General features: G+C 39.1%; 1 protein-coding gene across 3 annotated transcripts in view; it reads right to left on the minus strand.

The window, feature by feature from the left end:
- Window positions 1-8,904: 8,904 nt before the first annotated feature.
- asgrl2 (asialoglycoprotein receptor-like 2) overlaps window positions 8,905-27,329 on the minus strand; it is a 52,924-nt gene continuing 34,499 nt past the window's right edge. For all 3 annotated transcript variants that reach the window (XM_039747056.1, XM_039747057.1, XM_039747058.1), the window contains 5 exons: window positions 24,406-24,477; window positions 24,156-24,248; window positions 18,081-18,232; window positions 12,832-12,941; window positions 8,905-9,293 (listed from right to left, as the gene is read on the minus strand). In XM_039747056.1, coding sequence (XP_039602990.1) covers window positions 9,146-9,293; window positions 12,832-12,941; window positions 18,081-18,232; window positions 24,156-24,248; window positions 24,406-24,477 — 575 coding nt within the window. In that variant the 3' untranslated portion in view covers window positions 8,905-9,145. The remainder of the gene's footprint in view (window positions 9,294-12,831; window positions 12,942-18,080; window positions 18,233-24,155; window positions 24,249-24,405; window positions 24,478-27,329) is intronic.

Raw genomic sequence — 27,329 nt, forward strand, 5'->3', positions numbered from 1 at the left:
TGTATTAAAGAAACACAATTTAAAGATTTGCTTTTGTTTTTCCCCTTAAAACATTAAGCATGCACACAGTGGCCCCCTGTGAGCAGACCATGGGTAGTGTAGGCTTGGGAAAACCCAATTAAATACCACACTGGCTCAATGTGTGGGCTGCAACAAGGGGCCCTTTAGCAAAGTTCCCCTACTGGCCAATAATGGGTTAATTAGTGACAGTACAAGTTCAGCACGTTCCCTCATTGTCCCAGTGATGGTTTGATAACACAGGCTGGTGGTGGTCAGATTGCACAATTTAATGAGGCAGCATAAACTGTTAACTTACTGAGTTGATAGACATGATGAAATAAAACAGTGGGCTAGAAAAGGAGAAATTCAAGCAGACTTCCTTCCAATCTTCCTGTAGATTTATAATATTGGAGAACCTGCTTTAACTGCAGCTTCTGCTAAGGCATGTCCATTTCTTTCTTTCTTTCTTTCTTTCTTTCTTTCTTTCTTTCTTTCTTTAATGTTCAATAAAATAATTTATTTGATGGTAACAAGTTTGAATATGTCTGGGGTTATTCCATATTCATTTGGAAAATCTGCCTAAGCACTCTAAACCTGTCTATAGTGAAGAGTGCTGCATAAAAATAAATGGAATTGCATTCAGCTAAACATCTATGGGTGGCAGTTTGGTGCAATAACTGAGAGCTGCTGCTTCTCAGCTTCAGAGTCCTAGGTTTGGGTCACACACATGGATGCTGCTTGTGTGGAGTTTGCATAACCTATCTTTGGTTATGTATTTTTTTTTTTTCTCTGGCTGGTCTGGTTTTCTTTCAAAATTTTCTAAACATGTCTATCGGGTTAAATTCAGTGCTTTAAACTGGCCAGGTGTGTGTGTGTGTGTGTGCATAGCTATGATCTGTCCATGGTTGACTTCTGCTTTCTGCAAATTATTTCTAGAACAGGCTCACATGCATTATGACACTGTATCTGTGTTTTCCCAAATTACCAAACTTCAGCAGCTCTAGCATAAAAAATGGGATTCAACAAAAGCCTGACACACAGAAATAATTTCACAGACAAAATATCTTTTTTTAATTTTTAAAAGTTTTAGTTAAAATTCAAAGTAAAACAGTTCACACAAAAAAGAGACAATTGAAATAGCCAAAAAAACCCTAAAGCTCTTTGTTAAGAAAAGTTCTGTTCAAAGCTTAAATCTTGTTACATTTCAAATCATTCAAATCCATTTCAAAATGGTCAGAAAACTGTATATCTACCCATTTCAAAGCTGAAAATGGGTGTTTTAAGTCCCTGCGTACTAGGACCTGTTCTAAACAACAACTGATTCAATTAACACACTGTATCTTAGTTATAGAAAGTAGTACTAGGGCAGTGATGGCGAACCATTTAGAAACTGCAATCCAAAACCCACTTATTTATCACAAAGTGCCAACATGGCAATTTAACCTGAATACCACCTAAAACTGAACACCAGCATAGCCAAGGAGCTGGTGGTGGATTTTAGGAGGCCCAGGCCCCTCATGGACCCCGTGATCATCAGAGGTGAGTGTGTGCAGAGGGTACAGACCTATAAATACCTGGGAGTGGAGCTGGATGATAAATTGTACTGAACTGCCAATACTGATGCTCTGTCTGTCTATCTACTGAGCTTTTAATTTAGAAAAGCCACTCATACATTAACATCTTTTGTCTTAAAAAGAAAAACATAATAACAGAGCTTTCAATGATACAAACAACTTTTTGTTAAAAGGTAAACGTTTGCATTCGGTATGCTTTTGAACAATTAATGTGCTTTTTGCTGTTGTATGCATGCTGATAATTTGTCTAACCTTGGCTCATACTTTGTAAGTTTGAGAGCAACACATGCAGCACTCAGGTCATCTGTTAGTCTGTTTCTGGTGTCAGATTTGATTTAATTCAAAGCTGAAAACAGCTGCGCACAAGCATAAGATGTTCCAAACAAAGTAAGGAAAGCAATCTCAAGTGCCTTCATTGACTTAAGATTATTTGGCAGAGAATTCCACACTTTAAGGATTTCATTTTCACAACTAACTGTGCTGTCCTTTGTCATCCCTTTGATCCTCTCAAGTGTTTCATGCAGGTCTTCCCTATTAAGCTCCGCCCCCAAAGCTTCCATTATTTATTACGGGGTCGTGGATCAGGTGTGGCGATTAGCAACTACCGGCAATAATTACAGATGCGGACGACTCCTCACCTGTGCGCTTAAGCGAGGACTGCCCGCATCACAAAGCTCCCGGAAACCGCTCCGGCCACTCTACCATAACCCCCTTTAAACCGCGAGTGCGGCAATTATCTGTTAAAACTGGCCTTTTCAATTTTGAGCTGTGGACCCGCTATACCACATCCCCTCCAACCCCACCACGGGAATCACAGACTCAAAAGGTTGCACTCCGTGCCACACCCTCAAGCAGCATGTGTGCCGCCCACCTTACCCCAGACAGGAGAGGGAGGAAGCGCTCCCATTGGGCTGCTGGGCAGAGGGGCGGGTGATGTGAGAGAAGTCCTCCGGCGCGCGTGAAGAGGGGGAGCGGTGAGGGGAGCAGCCCGCCCGCATTCCTCTGGCTTTATAGTAATGAACTCTGTGCTCGGGCGACGGCGCGCGTGCCCACTGAGAGGGCTCTGAGTGCCCCCTTTGGCACGCGTGCCATAGGTTCGCCACCACTGTACTAGGGTGTTGTACCGTGTTAGCCATTATGACTGTAGAGAAAAGCCAAGCAAAATGACACCTTTTTAGTTAGCCAATAAAAGGTGTCATTTTGCTTGGCTTTTCTCTTAGTTATAGAAAGAAAGTTCTAACTCAAACTAACTTACAGGGGGAAAAGGCTATACCATTGTCAACGACTATGAAAGAAAATTATGTTCTATTGAAATTAAGAAAATACCAATATGAGTTTAGTCAAAGCTTTAACTTTCTAACATTGGCTCTTACAGACACTGAGGCTCTAGAAATGCAATACAATCTCAGATGTGACAGTGAGTGTGCTTTGGGAATTTGCTCTTTAGTTGTTTCTACTTACAATTTTCCAGATCCAGGTGTGAAAATATGTGACTTATGCCCCAAATGTATCAAATACTGTATAATTTTTCTGAGGGTACTGAAATCCGTAATACATGCAAAGATGACACACCAATCCATTCAAAATCTGTACTGTGTTTATGAACAATTTTTTTTTTCTTGCATCTACTAACTCTCCAGTATACCATATGATATATCATTTGACCCATCTCAATGTCTAGATATGCAAGACATTGAGATTTATGGAGTTCCATCCTCCTTTTTGTCTCTACAGACCCAAAAAATCCTCATTTTAGTCCATTTTTGTACCATATATTGTGCAGGAAATTACACCAATAGGTGTCTTCAGCAAAAATGATCAGAAGAACCTGAAGCTGTGCAAGTGATATCAACCAAACGCAGGGCTTTACCCGCTAATGGGATATTAGGAGTCAAAGTTTCTTCTTTTCATAAAACTGGAAAATGTTGGGATCAAAAATATAGGCAAGTGGAGTGTCATTTTATGTTATTTCAAGGTTGCTGATCATTAATATGATATTTTTGATATTTGATTCTTTCCTGCTGGTCCTAGTCCTGTAAGAGTCACTCCCAGATAGATAAAAGTGACAGATTTCAAACATAAGCATGTGAGATATCATTTTAGACTGTTTCAAGGTCAGTAATTACTAATGATGGTATTTTCTGATTTTGGATCCTTTACTAGAGATCTGTCTCTCTATGGACTTCATCAGTGGGTGAAAACTGACACATTTCTGCTACAATCAAGCATATTTAGTGTTTAAACACATGTTAATAGAGCAGCTCGGTGGCACAGTGATAGCGCTGCTGCCTCGCAGTAAGGAGACCTGGGTTCACTTCTCCCACAGTCCAAAGACATGCAGGTTAGGCGCATTAGCGATCCTAAATTGTCCTTGGTGTGTGTGTGCCCTGTGGTGGGCTGGCACCCTGCTAGGGGCTTGTTTCCTGCCTTGTGCCCTGGGGTTGGCTCCAGCAGACCCCCGTGACCCTGTGTTAGGATATAGAACGTTAGAAAATGGCTGACTGACCAACACACGTTAATATGTTAAATATGTGACACAACTATTCTTGTTTATTATGAACTTCTACCTCAAGGAGTAAATTATTACATTTTTTATGAACACCTGAATTAGGACAGTGTATACTAATTCGGAATTTTTTGTAAATTCTCATTTTTAGGCAAAACATTCTGCCAAAATATGAAACTTAGAAGTCAAAACTAACCTTTTTTAAGTATTATATGGGGTTTTTCTATGGTTTAGTAAATGTGTGCTGTAACTGCTAAATTAAAGAAATTTTCTTTAAACAAACTATCCTTAAATTTAAACACAACTTACTTTCTAGCACATGGCACACCCTTAAGTTGAATTAATGCTTAATTAGTACAAAACAAAAAGACTGTTGGTGACATCTTAAGGACTGAAAACTATTGTGGTACAACAACATCTAAAGGATTGTCAAACTTGGGTCATAGATTACACTGGGCAATGAAGACTTTGCTTCCTGCACACTTCTGGGTGTATGTCATGAATTTGGACCGGTTGATTACAAAAATCATCTTTAAATTTTCCTGAGTCATAACATTTTATTGCAGTTGCCTATTTTTTTTAGATACATTGTATTATAAATATGCATATACAGTACAATAGTTACATCTGGTGATCTGAAAGTACTGGCACTGCTACTAGGAATGCAGCTCAGATATAGCAAGTACTGGAAAGGGACAGCCATGCTGATGAGTCTCATTACATTAAAAAGAGTTGGTCTTCCATAAGCTTATGTTCCAGGGCAGAAGAGAGCAGCACATAAAAACCACAGTCTTTTCTCATAACTGAGAATTTTCCTCTCAGTCCAGGAACCACACTTGTTTTTCTTTAGACTTTTTTAATGCTATGTTTTTTTTTTTTATTGTTTGGAATTCTGGAGTTCAGTCTTTCATGCAGAACTTCAGGTGAGACCTCAATAATGCATTATAAAGCTTAAGTATAACCTCCTTTGTCTTGTACTCCACCCATCGTGATTTAAACCTAATATTCTATTAGTCTTCTTAATGGCTTTTGTATACTGACTGGATGTAGATAGTGACAAGTCCCCCAGGTCCTTCTCATAAGGGGTACTTTCGAGTTTCAGAACGCTCATTGTGTATTAAAATTTAATATTTTATATTTATATTTTATATAATATTTAATATTTTTTTCACATGTTTAGTTCAGGTCCATCTGTAAGAGTTTTACTGATTCTGGATTATCTGCAGTTCCATCTAGCGTGGTATCATCAGCAGACTTTAACAGTTCATTATTTATATTCCTAACCAGATCTTTCATGTACATTTTTATGTATGTCGAACCAGTCTTTCACCCATGTACACACAGTACACTTATGCACATTACATCACATTAACTGACCTGAGACTCCATGATATTAGCATACAAATTATTACATAGGTAATAGGTAATACATACAGTAGCTCTGCTCATTATTTTACTCATACTCTACTAGTATACAACAATTATTGGCCAATAATCCCCCAGTGCTCCCACTATGCCTCAATTGTGATTATCCAACTGTTACTACAGACTTCCAGTACAATACCTGCACTTGCCTTCTACAGAAAATTTCAGATGACTTGTACATCACAGGCTGCATTGGAGACACATCTGAGTTCAGGAAGGTTGTGGAAGACTTTGTGTTGTGGTTTAGGGGCAACAACTTGCAACTCAACATCAGCAAGACAAAATAGCTGGTGGTGGACTGCTAGCAACCCAAGAAGCATCTAAGACCAGTCACCATTCTGGAGGAGGATGTGGAAATGGTGCAGAGCTACAAGTACTTGGGGTTTCACATTAACAACAGACTGGACTGGTCTGACAACACAGTGGCTCTGTACAAGAAGGGCCAGGTCCGACTGTACTTTTTTAAGAAGACTCAGATATTTTGATGAATACAGCAAGCTGCTGGAAATGTTCTTTCTGTCTGTAGTAGCCAGTGTGGTGTTCTCCTGGTGAAGCAACCAGAGTTCAAAAGTAGCATAATGGCTGAACAAACTTATCAGGAAAGTCTTCTCCATCACAGACCAAAGCCAGGACACACTGAAAGTTGTGGTTGTTAAACTGAATGCTATAATGAAAAATCCCATCCAGCAGGAGGCGCTGTCATAGAGCACTTTTAGCCACAGGCTCGTTCCATCCGGGTGTGCTAAAAAGCGCCTCTGAGGGTCTTTTCTGCCTACTGCTATCAGGCAATTTCGTAACTTCTTGTCGATGTACTTACATTTTTTAAATATCTGCACAATATACATTTACTGTATTTATTTGTATTTATTCACTTATTGATTGATTAATTGATTGATTGGTTGTATTATCTGTCCTATGATTTTGTATTCTTGTTTTTTATGTCTCTGTTGCTGTATGCATCTGAGTTTCTCCTTGGAATTAATAAAATGAATCTAATCTAATCTAACATATTAGATGTAAATATATCAATATGTAAACATATACTGTATTTGTATTAATTTGTGTGTGCATCAAAAGCCAATTTGTAAGATATAACTCTCATCATGTTTTAAAGATAAAGTAGTCATGGAACCATCTGCTTTTTTGGAGATTTAAGACTGCACTGAGGGCAGCAAATCCACAGGTAAAGGAAGCTGTGAGGGTCTATTGAGTGCCTTCGCTTCAAATAATTCATGCAAGCTGGACACTTGCACATTTGACCATTCAAGATGGCCTCTTTGGTTTCCTTGTCACTTGAAAAGACAATGACTCAACAGAAATGAGACTTGTGTATAGGGGGACCATTGACAAGAGGACAGGGAGTGTGGAAACCATGTCTTGTTTACAGAACATAACATTGTATAATATAACATTCTTAAATTCACTAAATTAAATTCTATTCAGTCTATGGAGTCTGACCAGCAAAACTGGGTGCCAGGCAGGAAGCAGTCGTGGACTGTGCACTAGTCCATCACAGGGCACACACCCACAACACACAGAGTGTGTCATATTTAGAGCTGTCAGTTAACTTATCCTGGGATTAAATAAAGGGAGAACATGCAAAGCCATACAGAGAAAAAACAGGCAAAAGATTTAAAACCAGGATGATCGAAATGTGAGGCAGCTCAGTGCTACAGTGTGCCACTCTGCTATCTATATCATCTCAGACATAAGCTTTTTTCATTTCTGTTGCACAATGTGAGCCTTTTATCTGTGTGGACACAAGACAAGAGTAAACTATAGATGGAACATTATAGTTATCTAGTGGGTGTGCATGTAGGCTAGCATTACAAAGCCGGTTTTATGTGACCCAATTCAGATTTTGGTGCATATCCTATACATGCATTTATTCTTTTACATAACCATCTTAATGAAGACCCAACAGTGTAGAAACATGGCACAAGATAAGAACCAACCCCAGATACGATGCCAATCTACCACAGTGCCAGGCCAAAGAGCCCAACCAAAGCAAGGCTAATTTAAAGGTGGCAAACAATTAAATGTGTATGTTTTTATTGCATAAGAGAAAAATGAGCATGGAGAGAACTGTACGGAGCGACCCAGGCAAGATTTAAACCAGTCTGTTGAAACTGTGAAACAGCAGTTTGAGCCACTGAGTCAGTGGGCTGTTTCCTTTATTACTCCAATGGCAAAAACTGTTGGTCTGTAGGTGTATAGCACTTTACTATGCATAGCTATCTTAAAACTGACACTTGCAATTGTATGTAAAGAGACAAAAAACTGAATAATAGAACAGTCCAAGGGAAAGCTAAATGTATGGCCAATAACTTTGCCACACTTTCAGTTTCAGGGCATCATTTTGGAATGCTTATGGTTTGAAAAAAATCACCAGAGGTTTTAGACCCGATGCCATGAGAGTATAAAATATAGGAACCTTTAAGATTACTAAAATTGAAGAGGAATATGGACAGACTAGGCATTATATATAGAATTTGTAAATATAAGTGAAATTGTTAGATGACTAAACCATCCATCCATATCCATCCACTTTCTAACTTGCTTATATAGGACCAGGTTGGCAGAAAGCTAGAGCCTATTCCAGCAAGAATTTGGTAACAGGCAGGAACAATCCCTCGACAGGATGCGAGTCCATCAAAGGGTGAACGTACTTGTACATACATATTGGGAGCCAAACTAACAATTACAATTCATCTAATCAAAAGAAGCATTCAGAGTAGATGATATTACTTTAACCTCCTTGGCAATTAACTCCGAGCATTATGCAGACTTGGAATTCTATGCAAATATGGTTAACCCCGAGTCAGGCTTGGGTGACATGTTGCAATCCATTTTACAGTGTTAAGCCCAAATAACTCAGAAAGTATTCTGTTACTATCTAGTGCAGTGGTTCTCAACCTGTGGGGCGGGCCCCCCTTGCAGGGCGCAAAGTAACAAAAAGGAGGACGCGAAGATGTGAAAAAAAGAAAACAAGAATCAAAAATATGAAAAAAACATCTGTTGAAACCAAAACAAATTAACTTAAACTACATTCTGATACTAGAACAATGAATATAGAGTTAGATAAATGTTGATAAAAGTTAAGTAGGTATAATAAAATATACATCTACATTTCAAAAAATGTTGGGGGGGGGTGCAATTAAAACTGTTATGAAAACTCGGGTCGCAAATACTTAAAGGTTGAGAAACACTGATCTAGTGGATGAAATAACTTTATGCTGCAAAAAATTATGAATATTTCTATGCCTTCTGCCACTTAATGGTAAGTCTATGGTAACTCATCAATACTCATGAGTGGAGGTGAAGTCTTCAACTAAAAACCCAATAGCAAATAAAAGCCGTAAAGTGTTAAAAAATACTATCCAATGGTACACACAACAATAACAGAGCTGCAGAAAATCTGAGCATTTTTATTTTGAAAAAGATCACAGCTTAAAATATCCAGCATCCATGCAACAAAAAGCAAATGCATCACTTTATTTTCTGTATGTTGAAGCACTGAAATAATATGAATAAGTACCGGAGTTAAACAAGAAGAAATTGCTGTAATTTCCCTCTCTAATTCTGTCAGACACCAACAAATTCATAGTCAGTGAGACTCTGATTTCATTTCAGCTTTATCTCATGGATTTTTCTTCTCACAAACATAAAAGTACTGGCGACTACAGTGATCGTCATTATAACGGCCATCATTGTGTAAATGGGCACAGTCCTCTCCACCACCAAGACCGTGTCCTTTCCAGTTGTCAGGCTGCCCTGGTTTCCAGTGTCTGAAAAATAAATAGATGATACATAAAGAGAAAGTTATGAAAGAACACTATATGATATAAGAATCAGAAGCCACCACACAAAAAAATATGCATATGTTGGCTGTGGGTTTGATGCCCATGTATAAAACAGTAGAGCTTTCCCTCTCCATATAGTGCACTACTGTCAATGTACTCACAAATGCAGTTGTGTTTCCATAGAACTGAAAGAAAATCTACAGCTTGTGAGGAAGCCAAGGTGTTCAGAGCTAAACAAGAGGCAGCAATTGTCTTAATGGTAGAAGTGGACAATATAGTACTTTTGAGCAAAATAAAGACAATTGTATTGGCAAACAGAATCATCTTCTTAAATATGCATAATGTTAGTATATTGACAATTGAGTGGCTGTTGAAATGTTTCATTCTGGAATGAATGGGTTGGCACCCTGCCCAGGGTTGGTTCCTGCCTTGTGCCCTGTGTTGGCTGGGATTGGCTCCAGCAGACCCCCGTGACCCTGTATTTGGATTCAGCGGGTTAGAAAATGGATGGATGGATGGATGTGTGCCGATCATTTTTCAGTATTTCAAAGCTCTGAATACTTTTTTGAGGCAAAATAAAAACTTTCTATTTAATTTATTTTGATAAATCATCTAAGGCTATTAATATTTTACACAAAACACAACCCTTCGCATTGAAGGAACAAGGCATGAATGCCAGCTCTTGCTTTAAGCAGGTGCAGGCTAAAAATGCACTCTACGTAAAAAATCTGACATTGTAGCAGTAAGTGTTAGTAATGGTGACGGTAGCAAAAATTGTTAATACGCAGCAAAGTTGTTCAACTTTTAAAGGTTACAATAAGTTATGATTTTTCTAAGTTATGGTAAGTGGCTGATACTCTTATGCAAAGCACCAAAATATAGAATTTTAAAATATAAGAATAATGTCTAGTGCAACTTTAAATAGCCCAATGGTAGGGTGGAGGTGAAGGAGAGAACAGAAGCCACTGCTGAATTAGATAGACAGGCCAGTAACTACAGCACCTCTTAAGAAAGTTAAGAACCATATTCAAGGTTTGGAAAGTGACTCTTAGGCAGATAATTTAATAGAACACTAGATTTCAATTTTACATAATGAATTAAAGCAGTGGAAGTGGTGTGCTCATGATTTGAACTCTGCTTGAGACACTGCCTGCCTGGATCACATATCCCATTGATGTCCTGGTTAGGTGAATTGGCAACTCTAGATGTAATGTATGAGCAAGAGCAGACATCGCGTGTGCAATGTCGACATCACACTACATGAATTTTACAACTATTTTGATTCATAGCCTTCTTTTATACAATCTAAAGAAAATTACAAAGAGCTGGAATTTGCCCATTCCTGCCAGCTGTGTAATGTGGAGACCAGAGCAAGTCATTCATACATTTTTAACAGCTCCTACAACTCTTTGTAATTGGTTTAATTTTGTTATAGCAAGTCATAAGTTGCAGGGATGGGCTCTGGTTATATATAAGAGTTAAACAGCAATGTGTACTCAACCACAACTACTGTACAATGCACACAATATCCATAAAAAGTCAAGAACAATGGTGGATGCAAGGAAAGAAGAAAATTGAGTGTTTTGAACAAGGTAAAGCCCGTCAAACTTTGAAGTCAGTCACAGAAGTCCATTCACTGTTTTGTGTTATCTTTCATGAACTTCTCCTCTTTTAAATCCAGTATGCTGCACTTTGATTACATGAGTGGACTTCAACAGGTGGCTAAGAGGGCCTATCCTTACCCTCCAATGGATACTCTAAGTTGCTAAAAGAAACCTCAAATAAAAGTTATTTTTTCCTCAGAAGGTTTAAAAGGCTAGAGCCAATGTGAATATGTTAGTAATCAACAAAGACAATAAATAAATGCATCCTGCTGTAAGCAGCTCTCTCTTACATGTCACATACCCTTAAAACAGAGCAGATCCATCACCTCTGCACTGGGCTCTGGGTGCAGGGTCCGTCCATTAGTCACTTTTTATAAGAGAAACTACTCTTAACAGTGATATTTGGTGGACTTCCAGATGGGCTGAAAGTGGATAAGGACAAATTTATAGTAATAGCTGATAATCGCACCACTGGCATGTGGCCTTAACCTGCTCAACGGGAAGAATTCCAGGCCACCTTTTATAACTCAGTTGGCTACTGACATTCTATATTATCTGAAATTGGAAAAAAATCAATTCTCACCTAGAGGATCTTTCCAAAACCTTTTTAATACATACAAGACTTAATTGAAAAAACAAAAAAAGAATACGCATTAATATTGGGAGAAGAAGATTTTTTTTCTCTCTCGCTGCTCTTGGGCTCTTCTGTCTTTATCTCCGATGGGGGTTCAATTTTTTTGTTAGTTGTTTTTTTTTTTAATTCTAGATTGATTTTGCAGGTAGGGTGGAATGGGTGGAGAAGAGTGTCAGGAGTGATTTGTGACAGATAGGTATCAGCAAGAGTGAAAGGGATTGTCTACAAGGGCGATAGTGAGACCAGCTATGTTATATGGGTTGGAGACGGTGGCACTGACCAGAAAGCAGGAGACCGAGCTGGAGGTAGCAGAGCTAAAGATTTGCATTGGGTATGACGAGGATGGACAGGATTAGAAATGAGGAAATTAGAGGGTCAGCTCAAGTTGGACGGCTGGGAGACAAAGTCAGGGAGGCAAGATTGCGTTGGTTTGGACATGTGCAGAGGAGAGATGCTGGGTATATTGGGAGAAGGAAGCTAAGGGTAAAGCTGCCAGGCAATAGAAAAAGAGGAAGGCCTAAGAGAAGGTTTATGGATGTGGTGAGAGAGGACATGCAGGTGATGGGGGTAACAGAACAAGATGCAGAGGACAGAAAGATGATCCGCTGTGGCAACCCCTAATGGGAGTAGCTGAAAGAAGAAGATATTAAGTATGTTTAACATACTTGTTAATTTATTTAAAAAAACAAAAACTTTTTTTTTTGGTTGAAAGATGCCTTTCTAGCAGCCATGATTATATTTCTTACCCGGACTGGTTATTCGTCACTGGTGGTAACCCTGTGTTTAATGTGCATATGTGCAAAGTTCTTAATGTAGATTAAGGATAAATGTATAGACAGCAGAGAGCATCGTTTTTCAAAAATTATAGTATGAATATTTGAAACTGCATAGAATACTGCCACGATTTTTATTATAGACAACACTGGAAAGGTTGCCAAATTAACACAACCTCTCTGTATTATCATTGCACAATAGAAGACCTAAAATCAAGATGGACAGTTAAGATAAAACTGTGCACAAAGTCACTTCTTCCATCCTAGTTGTTGAATTTGTCACTAAAAGAGGCAACAAAGCAGTGAAATGTGTTCTCCAACTACAAGTTGTGTTGAGTGCTGAAGTGTGATGCTTCTACTCAGAGCTGCTGAGACAGGTATTGGCTCTCAATGACCCTGAACTAGTTAAGTAAATAAGAAGATGGTTTGCCAGTTGAATTATACTGTATAAAAGAACAAACCATGCCAGTAAAACATAAAAGGTCGCTCTTGTGAAATGGAAGAAGGCTTACTGAGAATGCATCTTGTAGTCTGTGCCGTCAACCCACTCCCATTTGCCGGTCCTTTCATCTGTCAACCCAATCCAGTAGTATCTTGGCTTAGTGAAACTTGTGACAAACATCTGCAAAACATAAAGAGAAAACTTCAGGCATCAAATTTGACTGTTTTGTAAATAAGCCCCACTCTCAGATATGCATACAATTGCTCAAATCTCAAAAGCTCCATCCATTGTGTGTATGTGTTATCATTCTGTACAGCAAGCCTGCTTCATTATAGTGGCGCACAGACAATCAGGATATTCGCAGTTACAAAAGGAAAAGTGGTTACAGATCTTCACAACATCTGTATATTTAGGGGGAAAGTGAAAGTTTTAATTTGGCCATCTCATCACTTTCCACCATGGCAAAGAAATGTGGAGTCTGCCACTTACATTCAGACTCCAGAAAGTTTCACCCCACTGTGCGTGACACTCTGTCAGATGCCAGGCCACTTCAAAATGACGTTACCTAAATTCAAACTCTTGTCTTTTTAAAATGTTGATAAACACTCAAGTATTTTTTTAAGTTCATACATGTTGACTAGTGATAAACAAAATCTTAGTGCAAAATTGAATCTGCAAACAATTTATTTGTTTCTGTTTTCTGAGTTTGCCATTGACTTGGCAAACTGGAACTTGTTTGCTTTGGGTTCTCCTGTTTTACTCTTTTTAGTATTATTTATTCTTTTCCTTATTAAGTTAAGATTAATGTTTTAATTTAGAAAGATTCATATTTTGGTTTGTCGTTGTATTTTGAAGCACTAAAGTTTTATTTTTTTTATTATTATCATTTTAAAGCCAGTTTCCTTTTTTTGGGCCTAGCTTTGGCCAAAGCCTCAGCTAGTAGTTGGGGACAGGTTGGGTTAGAGTGCATTCCATCTGGGCTGCCAGTGAAAGCCCTGGATTGCTTTTTTGTTAATTTTGATGGAATTAACACTTTTCCTCCCATGTTAATATCTCCTGCTCAGTACTTTCTTGCTGGAAATGCTGATCATAATGTCTTCCCACTTCTCCTCAGGGTTTCATGTTGCTGGTCATCCCAAGCACTATACAGCTATACACTTGTCTCACACTTCAGTATTGCTATTTATGTGTATACCTGTACTCCTCACAAAGATAAAGAATTGTCCCCATTCTTAACATATAATCAAGTATGAATTTCAGCTTCTTTAACACTTTTTGTACTGAAAAAATTGAACCATACTTGTCTGTTCCTTGGAGCAAATTAATAGAAGAGCAACCATATCCGTGACACTGTAGCAACACTCATACTGACAGCGATGTCACTCATAGGGTACTGAACGAACACAGTGTAACTTGTGAAGGATGGCATGGATGAACTGGGATCCCAGTGAGGATGGACCTCGTATCCGAGGCTGGCATGGTGTGTAAACATTGATGGACTAGCATTCCAGCTGGGTTGGACAGAACACCTTTACCCAGGCAGGAAGCCAGTATAATTGAAAGACTGGGGGAGACAGCCTACCAAGACTGTATACTGCCCTGACACACTAGGCGGCACTACACCTGGACTGGTTCATTTATACACATCCCCACAGGGCATAATGGGAACTGTAGTCCCGTTGCACTGCCCTGCTGGGTTCCATGAGTGCTGCCAGGCAGAGCTGCAGGGAAGGACTATTGTCACTTTATGAGTCTTCCACCTGACACAGAATTGCTTCCTCAAACAATATCCTAGTACAGCGCCAGAAGTACTACAGGTCCAGGATTAAAGAGGTGGCCTCACTTCACTCAGGGAGTTGGAATCAGGAGGTAGTGAACAAGGTCTGCCTGGAGGAAAATAGGGGAAGATAACTGGAACTGTGTTTGTCACTGTATTTCAGAGGAAGTGCCTGTAAAAGGTACTTTGTAAAATTAAAAATACGCTTCATTTGAACCCTGATCTGTGCCTGCACACTTGCATCTATAATTGGGGCTCAGAGCACCCCCTAGTGGTCATGCAATTAACATGTTAGGTGCTTGTTACAAGAATCAAGCGTATTTTGCGAGTGGCCAAAAGAGTAAAGGTCTTTAATTTAAGAGATGGAAAGAAAACATTAGAACAATCTACACAAGAACAGGCCATTCAGCCGAATAAAGCTCACCAGTCCTACCCAGTTAATTCTTCTTGAAAACATCAAGTTTGGTTTTGAAATTTCCTAAAGTCTTACTGTCCTTGACGCTACTTGGTAGCTTATTCCAAGTGTCTGTGGTTCTCTGTGTAATTAAAAACTGTGTCCCCGTGTTCTTGATGAATTTTAAAATAACAGTCTTGATACAATGTGCTAATTCCCTTCATAATTTTAAACACTTCAATCATATCACCTCTTAAACTTTTGCTTAAACTGAAAAGACTCTGCTTTTTTAATCTCTCTTCATAATTCATCCTATATAGCCCTGGCATGAGTCTAGTTACTGTTCTGTGAACCTTTTCTAGTGTTGCTTTTTGTGCCCTGGAGACTAAAACCGCACACAGTACTCCAGATGAGGCCTCACCAGTGAATTATAAAGCTTGAGCAGAACCCCCTTTGACTTGTACTCCACACATCAAGGCACTATATAATGTAACATTCTGTTAGCTTTCATAATTTCCTCTGAACACAATCTGAAGGTTGATAGCGTACAGTCCACTTTGACTGGTAAATCTTTCTCATAAGGTGTACTCTTGATTTTCCGACCACCCATTGTGTATTCAGACCTAACATTTTTATTTCCTATGTGTAATACCTTACATTTACTGACATTAAACTTCATCTGTCACAAATCTACCAAAGCCTGTATGATGTCCAAATCCTTCTGTAATGATTTAATGGATTCCAAATTATCTGCCAATCCACTTGATATCATCTGCCAACTTAACCAGCTTGTTACTTATATTCCTACTTGAAACATTTATATATATTAAAAATAGCAGCGGCCCTAGCACTGACCCCTGTGAACACCGCACTTAACATCAGCCAATTCTGATGAGGTTCCTCACACCATCACCAATTCTGCACCCATCTACACACCACACCCTGTGTTATGAGCAGTAGGGGTTTATGGCTGTCTAAGTGTGATGTTTTGAGTTGCCATAACAACTGAAGGAAGAAGTGCTGGAACTTTTAAGGATTGCCGCAAACACAGAATGAGGGGGGAATTGAGAGAATAGAAGTGAAGGGAGGCAGCTATTGATGCCAAAAAGAAAAGAAAGGCAACCTTCACTAAAGGATGAATGGTATCTGACATAGCCACCTTGAAGATAACACATAAATAGGAAGATGACTATTGAAGATAAGATCTGAGCTTCCAAGTATGGCTTCTTTGTTGTCTTGGGGAGCATGATGATGATTTGAACTTGTTTTCTCTCTTTGAGATAGCGCTGTTCTGGCTGCACAAATCTGCTCCTGGTAATATGTCGTGGAATCAAAAGATTGAGACTAATATCTCAAGTATGCACTAAGACAGATCATTCACCCACTAGATCGGGGTGGTGAACTCCAGGACTTGAGTGCCACAGTGGCTGCAGGTTTTCATTCTTACCATTTTCTTAATTAGTGACCAGTTTTTGCTGCTGATTACTTCTTTTAATTAACTTGGCTCAGGCCCCATAGTTGTTTCTTTTTCTTTAATTAGCAGGCAAACAATAATGAGACACAAAACAAGCCACCACATGACCAGCTCCCCTGTGCCCATTACACAATATCTGAAATTAAAGAGAGGTGATGGTCTTGGTAAGGTTGATCTCTCAGGTCACCAAAATATTTTGATGGTGCTCTTAGAACAGAAAAGAACAGAAGAAGAACAGAAAAACAATAGTTTGGGAAATGTGTGCTGTGGCAGAATGAGAGCAGCAACAAGCCATGGAATTAAATAACAGGTTTAATTAACAGCAAGAATTGGCTTTTCATTAAGAAAGTGATTGGAGTGAAACTGGTTGGAGTTTGAAGCCCCAGTTTATCAGGTCGTCTGTTAGCCTATTTCACATCTTATTTCTGCTTGGCTGTCATTTAATGAAGAAAGGAATCAATTCAACAGGGCTATTAAAGTGATGGGGGAAATGTTAATTAGCAGTGAAAACTGGTCACTGATTAGGAAAAGGGTTTGAATGAAAACTTGCAGCCACTGCAGCAGTCCAGGCCTGGAGTTCGCCACCCCTGCACTAGATCATCGGACTGCATTTAACCATGCCATTTTCTTTTTTTAATTTTTTATCAATGTTTGTGTCTGTATATGTTCCATACAGGGAGAATTATTTATAACTTGTACAAGTGTGGGCATCTGTGAGGAAAGGGTCATAATTTGTGCACCTTATTGTTTTGTTGTGTTTGTTTATATCAGAGTTTATAGTATGATGATACAGAATACACCTTTTTTTGTTGCGTTGACTTTGCTCTCACGATCAATTTTGTTTGGATTGTGTTGGGAAATGAAGAGAGGATTGATGTAGTTTGATGCAGGCTAACCTTTCTGAACAGTATCCATCTCCCTAGAGGGCAGTGAAATGTGAAGATTGTACCTTCAATAGGTCTGTTGTTACAGATACATGAGATTCATTAAATATCATCCTTTGTATTATTGGGAGTGAATCCAAATCAAAGTCACTAAACCAAATCAGAATTTTCTTTGCTTCTTTAGTTTCTCTTTTGGTGTTGATCGAGTACTAGAATTTAAGTGTTTCCTTTGCTTAGTCAAAATCTGTGCCGCCTTCTTTTATACTGCTATCAAACTAACATTGATGAGTATCATGTTTCCCAAGAACAGACCACATCTGTAACTGCAAAATAAGAGCACCCATTGAAAAACATGGAGATTGATAAAAAAAAAGAAACAAAATTTAATAATACAAAACAGAAACAGTCACTTTCTCAAATGCTCAGTTCTGAACATGGCTACAGCAGTCTGCTGGAGCCCAAGACTGGTCCTTAAGTCCTTGTGAGACAATATAGTGGGCACTGTGTTTATCATATCTTTCAATTCAGATCTTTAAGGTGAGCCTCCAGATTTTACTTCAATCCAATGTGAATGCAATGGAGAACTATAAAGCCTTTTGGAATACAGACATGGAGGCACTGGCAATTCCCTTAGTCTTTATTGAAAGTTGCAGTGAGGAGCATTCTAATTAGTCCTAATGTAGTGTCATACTGTGTGACAACACTCCATGTATGAGTTTACATAGAATAAAACTGTGGCAGCTGGGAGTAAAAGTTTGAAAATACAATACCTAATATCATTTCTACTCACCCATTCAGTATCATTATCCACCACGAGCAGATGACCCTCCCAGGAAATACAGTAATCTCTAGCAGAATTCCAATCCAGCTTGTCTGATGAGATGAAATAGCAGCTGCCAGAGTAAAACACCCAGCCCTCCGAGCAGCAGACTTTGCCTGTTTCTAATGCATCATTAGAAAAGAATCCCAAATCATTATTTTACAGTTTATGACAATAATAATTGCACTTAGAAACATTTGCCTAATTTACACAATACACAGGGGAAAAGCAATGCTTGTGTTAAAAATCAAGAGTTAAAGAAAATGTATTGGAATAAAGCTCAAAGAATAACCATGAAAGTGATTATTACTGGATAATATCTCATACAGTAAATGGCAATGCAGGGTATGGGTCCTACAGAGGCCAAAATGGTGTTCTGTATCCAATCAGACATTGTGTAGCTGTACTTCCAGAGAGTAAATGGTGTCTCAGAAAATTGGGGATAGTCCTGAGGAAATAAATGCTCAGGGAATGACATGTAGGTATTTCCAGAAGATGGCAGTTACATGTGACATTATTGTGTTGGAGAATGCCACCAGGGAGGTTTGTTACAAACACTTGTTTTACACAAACTCGAGCTGTCATTTGTGGTCAGACTGCCCCTAGTAAACAGCAGTAACCTCCATGACATTTTGTGTTCTCTTAGTATACTCTTCAATAGTGTTGGTTGTACTGCAGTGTTGTCTGTATACTAATCAGATAAATGGAAATAAAGCTCATCATTGAAGGTTACCCAATAACAGTCCACAGCACTCCAGACGGCTCCAGGCATACTTGCTGTAGATGTTGGACAACATTGGTACAGGCATCTTGCTTAACCTGACACGTCAGCTGCCTGACATCTTGTGGTGTTTCTTTGGGGTTCCAAAATTCTTCCCATTAGTCATGAAATAGGGCAGAAAGTGATATATTTTTTGAGGTGATAATACCAAGAGTTAAATAGCCATTAAGTGTTTAGAATTGATATATTTTTGCCTAAAACCAGGGCTCGAAGTGTAATACCCTCTCATCTCTAGTTTTTGGAACTTTTGGGCAGAATACCAGCACAAATAACACAACACAACCTCTGTGATGTATAATCAGATGTACATTATGTTTATGTTCCCCATGAAAACTCCAAGGAGCACCCCCACCAGTTCTCCATCTAATGTAAGAATAACATGGAGGTTGCAGCTCCAAAGGAGTTATGTGTCTCCACTTCATATACTGCACAAAATAGAGACGGAAAAACCATTTAAAAAATAGTCAGCATTACATTCCTTAATTAATTACAATTTTGAATATTAAAAGCAATTAATTTCCAAATACTGCAAATTCAAAACACAACGCTAAACCAAAATGTTTAAAAAGATGACAAAATACAAAGAAAAACAGAGATTCAAATTTAACCTGCTATCTAAAAATCAAAGTCCAAAAACAAGAGCAAAAATCAAAGAGATCAAATATGAAAGCCTTAAACTATCAAAGGACCAACAAAAGTTACACAAGGAAGTAGAACAGGTAACAAAAAAGGGCTTCAAAGGTCTTAAATTGGGCCCTTCAGGTAGAACCTGTGTTGTCATAAATTAGTTATTACAGGAAAAGATGCCAGAAGAAAATTACAGGCAACACAAAAATGGAAATGTAACGATTCTATAGTTTTTTTATACACTTATTTCTCATTTTAGAGCTAATTTGTATTAATTTGAATTTTTATTTAATTTAGTGTCTATAACTGTGTGTATATTGTGGGCATCACCATATTGTTTATTCTTCATTGTGCTTAGATACATGTCCCCTTTGCTATTATGTGACACCTGAAAGTTATAAATTGTAAGGTTATGTCTCAGAAGTTATTTGAGATGCTCATCCTAGCATCTATGAATCTGGATTCAATCAAAATCAAAACTTATTGGAATAGCCATCACCACACTACTAGCACGTGGACATATCCTGCTTAAATAGAAGAATCCCATCCTACCTTTTATAAGTCAGTGAGTGACTATAATATCTGAAATTAGAAAAAAAATCCAATTCTCGCTTAGAAGATCTATTTAAAACTTTTTTAAAATGGTATAAGATCTAATTAATAAAATTGTAATACAAGCAACTATGAATGTAAAAAGACAATCTCCTTTCTTTGTTGTTTTTTTTATTATTATTATTATTTTTGCCCATGCTGTTGACTCTCATCTCTTTCTCTCGGGTCGGGTTTAAATTCTGTTTTGTTAAGCTTGACTTGATTGTACAGAATGTTATTTTCTTCAAATTAAATAAAAAAAGAAAAATCAAAATTCTGTAATTTTAAGAATGTGTTTCAAATTGAGAGCAACACATTCTTTATATGTATTTCTTGACTTTGATGAAGGGTTTCGCCTTTGGTAATTTTGGTTTCATTTAGATCTTTTGGCTTCAGACCACGGCACACTATTTTTTCAACCACAGCTTTTGTCTCTCCAATATCCTTTTCCTTGTCTTAACAATTTCAAACAGAGTGTCAACAAAAAGAAAAACATCAAGAGGTGAAAGGCTAAATACAGTAAGTCAAAAAAGTCACCTAGAATGTATTATTTAATTTTATCCTCTAGATGGCAGAAAAAAATTCAAGAGAGTTGAATGCCGTTCATTGTTCTTACAGCAGGACATCAAATATCTTCAGCCACCATCATCAAAAGAAACCTCTGCACAAGATGTGTTTATGAATTGTTGATGTCTGTACTACAAGATGAAGATTTTGCCTGCAGCGTCCGCCCACCGAGAACGAACTCGGTGCGGCCAAAGGTAGGTAGTGAATCGCCCCCATTCAATAGGCAGCCATCCGATGCATACTACAATGCTACTCCCCCCGCTGCCCCATTCACCCTCAATGGCCTCCATTCAGCCAAAACCGGGTCACCGCTTGCAGCATTACCAGCCGGCCACCAAGAACATACGGGGCAGCCGTGTGTGGTGGTGAGCAGGCAGTGAAACCGCTTGCCGCCAGGAGCCGCCGAGAGACACTACACTGTACGGGCAGCGAAATCGCCCCCCTCCAGCCTCCATCCAGCCACCGCTTGCAGCATCCCCAGACCGAAGATGACGGAGTGGCAGGTACTGAGGCGCTTGCTTCGCAGCTGCGGCCCCGTTCCTATGTCGTAGGTCGGATGTCCGTAACCTGGAGACTACCTGTATATATATTTTTAATACTGTGGTTAGAGCTACTGTCTCATGGATCCAGTGCCCTGAGTTCTGCAGTTTACTTGTTTTCTCCTTCCATTTACATGGGTTTTTCTCCAGATACATTGGATTTCTTCCCACCTCCCCAAAGGCATGAATATTAAGTTAACTGGCTACTCTAAACTGATCCACTGTTTATGCATGACATGACCCTGAGATGGACTGACTGGTGCCTCCACGGCCTTCAGTTGGATTAAGTGATTTGATCATGTAATGTTATAGTAGGTTTAATGTGACTTTATATATTGTTTAAGTATGATCTTACATCTGCGGTGGGCTGGCACCCTGCCCGGGGTTTGTTTACTGCCTTGCGCCCTGTGTTGGCTGGGATTGGCTCCAGCAGACCCCCGTGACTCTGTAGTTAGGATATAGCGGGTTGGATAATGGATGGATAGATGATCTTACATGCACATAATAATTTAGTTATAGTATACATCAGATAAGGAAGACAAACGTTTCAAGGTATGGTCGCTGTACTCACTATTTATGGTGCATATTGATTAGCTCATGTAAATAACAATTACATTGCACTCTGTAGTGATTCTCTGACATCACGATCACTGAATAAGCAAGAATCTTAACTACAAGAAGAAATACTGAGCACATTTCACCCGTTTTAGCATTATCACATTGATTTAAAATAAAGTAAAAAATACTTAAAATACTGCTAATGGTTTATCCATCTATCCATCCATTCTCTTCCGCTTATCCGGGGTCAGGTTGCGGGGGCAGCAGCTTGAGCAGAGAGGCCCAGACTTCCCTCTCCCCGGCCACTTCTTCCAGCTCTTTTGGGAGAATCCCAAGGCGTTCCCAGGCCAGCCGGGAGACATAGTCCCTTCAGCGTGTCCTGGGTCTTGCCCGGGGCCTCCTCCCGGTTGGACGTGCCCGAACACCTCACCAGGGAGGCATCCAGGAGGCATCCTGATCAGATGCCCAAGCCACCTCATCTAAGCCCCTCCCGGAAGACTGAGCTTCTCACCCTATCTTTAAGGGAAAGCCCAGACACCCTGCAGGGGAAACTCATTTCGGCCGCTTGTATTCGCGATCTCGTTCTTTCGGTCACTACTCATAGCTCATGACCATAGGTGAGGGTAAGAACGTAGATCGACTGGTAAATTGAGAGCTTTGCCTTTAAGTTCAGCTCTTTTTTCACCACGACAGACTGATGGTCTCGGGTTTGGAGGTGCTGATTCTCATGCCAGCCGCTTCACACTCAGCTGCGAACCGATCCAGAGAGAGCTGAAGATCACTGCCTGATGAAGCAAACAGGACAACATCATCTGCAAAAACCAATGACCCAATCCTGAGTCCACCAAACCGGACCCTTTCAACACCCTGGCAGCGCCTAGAAATTCTGTCCATAAAAGTTATGAACAGAATCGGTGACAAAGGGCAGCCCTGGCGGAGTCCAACTCTCACTGGAAACGGGCTCGACTTACTGCGGGCAATGCGGACCAAGCTCTGACACCGGTTGTACAGGGACCGAACAGCTCTTATCAGGGGGTCCGGTACCCCATACTCCCAGAGCATCCCCCACAGGATTCCCCGAGGGACACTGTCGAATGCATTTTCCAAGTCCACAAAACACATGTAGACTGGTTGGGCAAACTCCAATGCACCCTCCAGGACTCTGCTAAGAGTGTAGAGCTGGTCCACTGTTCCGCGACCAGGACAAAAACCACACTGTTCCTCCTGAATCCGAGGTTCGACTATCCGACGGACCCTCCTCTCCGGAACCCCCGAATAGACTTTTCCAGGGAGGTTGAGGAGTGTGATCTCTCTGTAGTTGGAACACACCCTCCGGTCCCCCTTTTAAAGAGGGGGACCACCACCCCGGTCTGCCAATCCAGAGGCACTGTCCCCGATGTCCATGCAATGTTGCAGAGACGTGTCAAAGCCTTAATAAAGCCTTAAATAGTCTCTGTGCTAGATTTTGAAATGTCTGTCCCCTACACTCCAAGTCATTAGCTCAGATCTTCAAATGAAGGTCTGCTTAAAATTATAAGTGCCAAACTGAAAAGAAGTGGTGAAGTGGCTGTTTGCTGTTATGCACCTAAAATATGAAATATTTTACCAATATTAATTCACCAGGCTAATATTGTGGAACAACCCATTATTTTAAAATGGCATTTTTAATAGGTACATTTTAGATTTATCTCTATTAATCTATAAGGGTATTAAATTATCATTTTCCGCTGGGTTGTGCAATTCCTTACTAATCTTTACTATTCAATGTTGTCTTTTCTGGTTTTTTTTGGTGGTGATCTGCGCCACCACCATCTGATCAAGGAACTGTGCAGCGTTTATGGATTGAATGGTGGGTGTCCTAGATGTCCACATAACCACCGACCATCACCATCAAATTCTTCTATGTGAAGCCTGTAAACCACGAGGAATCACTTAGGCCATCTTTGTCTTAGTTAGAATGCCCAGTGGGGGCTGGGTGGTGTTTTGGCCTTAGAACCCATGCAGATTTTGGTTTTTTTTATCCTGCCTAACTGGAGTTTTTGTTGTTTTTTCTGTCCTCCTGGCCATCTGACCTTACCTTTTTCATTTGTTACACACTGTATAATATTATTGCTTAATCTTGCTTGCTTAAGTTTTATACATCAACTTCCTATTTATTTAATCTATAAAAGCACTTTGAGCTACATTGTTTGTATGAAAGTATGCTATATAAATAAATATTGTTGTTGCTGTTGTTGCTTGTTATGTTCATCATAAACAAGTGCAATGAGAAATAAAGGCAGGCAAATGCATTGATTTTAAACCAGTCATACATATCCATTCCACATGATATCTCACAGGAGAAATAAACCTAAAACAGAAGTCACATTTTTGTTTATTTACCATTTTTCTGAATCCTCTCAAATTGGCATTTCAAAGATTCCAGCTGTGACCTCAGAAGATTAACATCTTTGCTAACAGGAGGGACCCTTTGCACTATAACAACACAATAATAACAGTAAAAATTTAGAGCGTGCCTGTAGCTTTAAGTATTATACATATGGCAATACTAAGGAAGCTCATTAATTAACATGAAAAAACAAAATAATTTTAATGATGAAAAAAATACATTGAAATGAGATGCTTTACCCACCCGTCACTAGCTGTTGTTCAATGCTTTGTATTGTATCTCGTAGTTTCAGGAGTTCATCTTTAAAGACTTGGTCTGAATAAAAAAGGGAAAGGATAAAGTTTAGAGTATATTTTGAACTAACTCATTTGACTTCTGTAAAAGAACACCAATATGCTGAGAATACGTGACACACTGAAGGGGTAGTACAATAGGAAGCAAAGAACAGGAAAAGAGGTGAAGTTAAGAGAACTCAGAAAAGCAATTTGACAGTTTGTTTAATGACATTTGCTGAGTCCACAGCCATGAGAAGCCTGGGAAATAAATTAATTGGTACCGGCTTGACATTAACTTGGCGGGAGTGGGTTGGGAATAGGGCAAAAATTAAAGGTTATAATAATAAAAATAACATACTTACTTACTTGTGTGTTTGACAATTCTAATATTAGTTACGGAATGTAGCTTCTTACTTTAAACTTTTTGGCTTGTTACTCTGAATTTCCATTTGGAGCAAGGATTTATCTGACTTTCTAATTAGACATTATCTCTCAGCTCCTTTTTTTGTGCATAGTTTAGATCTTGTAAAATTTACATTGTTTTGCTTTTTTTATGTGTATGGTTTGGCTGCTGCCTTGCAGTAAGGATAACAGGGTTTGCATTCTGAGTCCTCCCTGTGTGGATTTTATATGTTCACTCCATGTCTCTGTAAATTTCTTGTAGTTTATGTAAACTGGCCCGTATCTGTGCAGTCACCCTGCAATGGACTGGCACCCTGTTCAGGGTTTACTCCTGCCTTGTGCCCTGTTCTAGCTGGGATAGGCTCCAGCACCCCCAACAGTCCTGGGGCCTCATGCATAACACCGTGTGTAGAATTCACACTATAACATGATGTAAGCACAAAAGCGGAAATGTGCTTAAACACAAAAAGATCCAGATGCATAAATTTGCGCGAACGCCAGCTTCCACGTTCCTCCGCTACATAAATCCTGGTCAGCGTGAATATTAACGCACATACATTATTCTGCCTGCTCCACACCAACTCGTCCCAGAATTACGCCTCTTTGAATATACAAATCAATATAATTAGCCCTTAAGCTCAGTGTTCTGTGAAAAGGTAATGGCAAAAGCAAGAGGGAAAATAAAGGAGTTTCAGTGAATACCGAGTGGAGGCAAAGAAAAACGTACTATTTGTTGGTTTAAACAGTGGTATAATCAACAAAAGGAAGTTGATAAAGTGACATAGCGTGTCGGAGAAACTCGAAAGCTCAAGTTTACAAAGTTGCGCAGTGCCCGAAATAAAAAAGAATAAAAAGGAAGTTGTCAGATATCAAAGTTGAGTCGTAGCCCACTGTCTGAGTGTCATATGAAAACTTATTAGGGTACAGAGAAAAAGTAAAGGCACACAGTGGGGAAAAAGCACAAAAACCTAAAGCCCCTTGAGGTCCATTGAATGCTCTGGTGTTGGTGAGTTTTTTTGGATTTTTGATTACCTTTATGTTGTTGTGAATGTACTGAACTTTTTTTTACCTCTATGCACAGTTTTTCGACTACTATTTGTGTTTTGGAACGTTGTATGCCTTGGATTGCCTTTGCCTTTTCCAGCAACTACTTTAGGCTCTTATACTCCTCAGATTGCTTTGTGCCACTGAACAGTTTTTGTAAAAATACATCTTTTTATTTATAAAGATCTTAAATTTACCCTTTTTGTAACTAGCCAGGGTTTGACAGACTCCCTCTGTGTGCATTTTTTGACATATTTTGGAATCTTTTGTTCTTAGGAATCCCGCGTTCAGGACAGAGGGCCTATTTACAAAATTAAGTCAGCTTAAGAATAGTCCTAGGTGTTACAACCAGCAGTCACGGGCAAATAAAAAGTTATATAATGTCAAGCATGTCACAGGGAAATCTTTAGGGCTCACGTCAGGTTAGCAGTGTCACCCTGAGAAGAGAGAAGGCACTGTTGCTCACTGAATTTCCCTTTCCCTGTACAGCTCTTTCCTTTAGATGAAAAGCCTGTCTTGGAGTCTCCTGGAAAACCAAGTCGGTCACAAGAAGGCTCAAAACATGCAAAATGCATGCATTTTGTGCTGAAATATTATTAATACATACTTCTGGAAAACTCAGTGCACAAGATAAACAGGAAAGACACATTTTAATAATATGGAGTATTTGATTTGAAGATCTGCCCATATCCCTTATTCCTTGGTCAAGAGTCTTCAGTTTGTTTTGTTCTGAGCAAAATTTGACAACACTTTAAACGTCTTTTATTTGCTATGTCTTTACACAGAAGTTACTATGTAATTACCTGACTAACTTCAGTGTATTTTTATGATGATGATGATGATGATGATTATTATTACATTGCTTTTAAAATAAAATGAGTTTAAATTACATTGTTTTAATACATTCTCATCTATCATGGCACTGTTCTCTGTATATTTGACAGTAAGACTACTACTACTACTACTAATATTAATACTACTTATATAATTGTATTACTGTTATTAAGGCATTACTGTGATCTTTTTGTATTACCTGTGGAGCGGTTGCTATAATTACTATTAATTATTGTAAATCAATGTTTACCAAAATTACATATTAAAAGCTGCTTATATTATCTTGTGTCACACAGGCAAGCATCAGGTTTGTTTTGTGGTTGTACTTTAAAACTCAGTGGAAGACTACTGATGTCACTTCCTGCCAAGACACTGCTGGCTCCACCCCTTCTGCGTCCTCTCTTTCATTAACTCCTCACCACAAGAAGTCCTCTATCATTCAGAGCCTGACTTCTGAATGGAATGGACCTTATTTACAGGCTACAATAAGACCAAAAGCTCTGTTTTGGGCTTTATTTCATGTTTAAACCAAATGACAAATAGAGCTTACTGTAACTTGTTCTTCACAATTATCTTGAGCTATAAGGTTGTCAATATTCATTATAACACAAG

This window comes from Polypterus senegalus, chromosome 3 (genome assembly GCF_016835505.1).
Source record: "Polypterus senegalus isolate Bchr_013 chromosome 3, ASM1683550v1, whole genome shotgun sequence".
NCBI lineage: Eukaryota > Metazoa > Chordata > Cladistia > Polypteriformes > Polypteridae > Polypterus > Polypterus senegalus.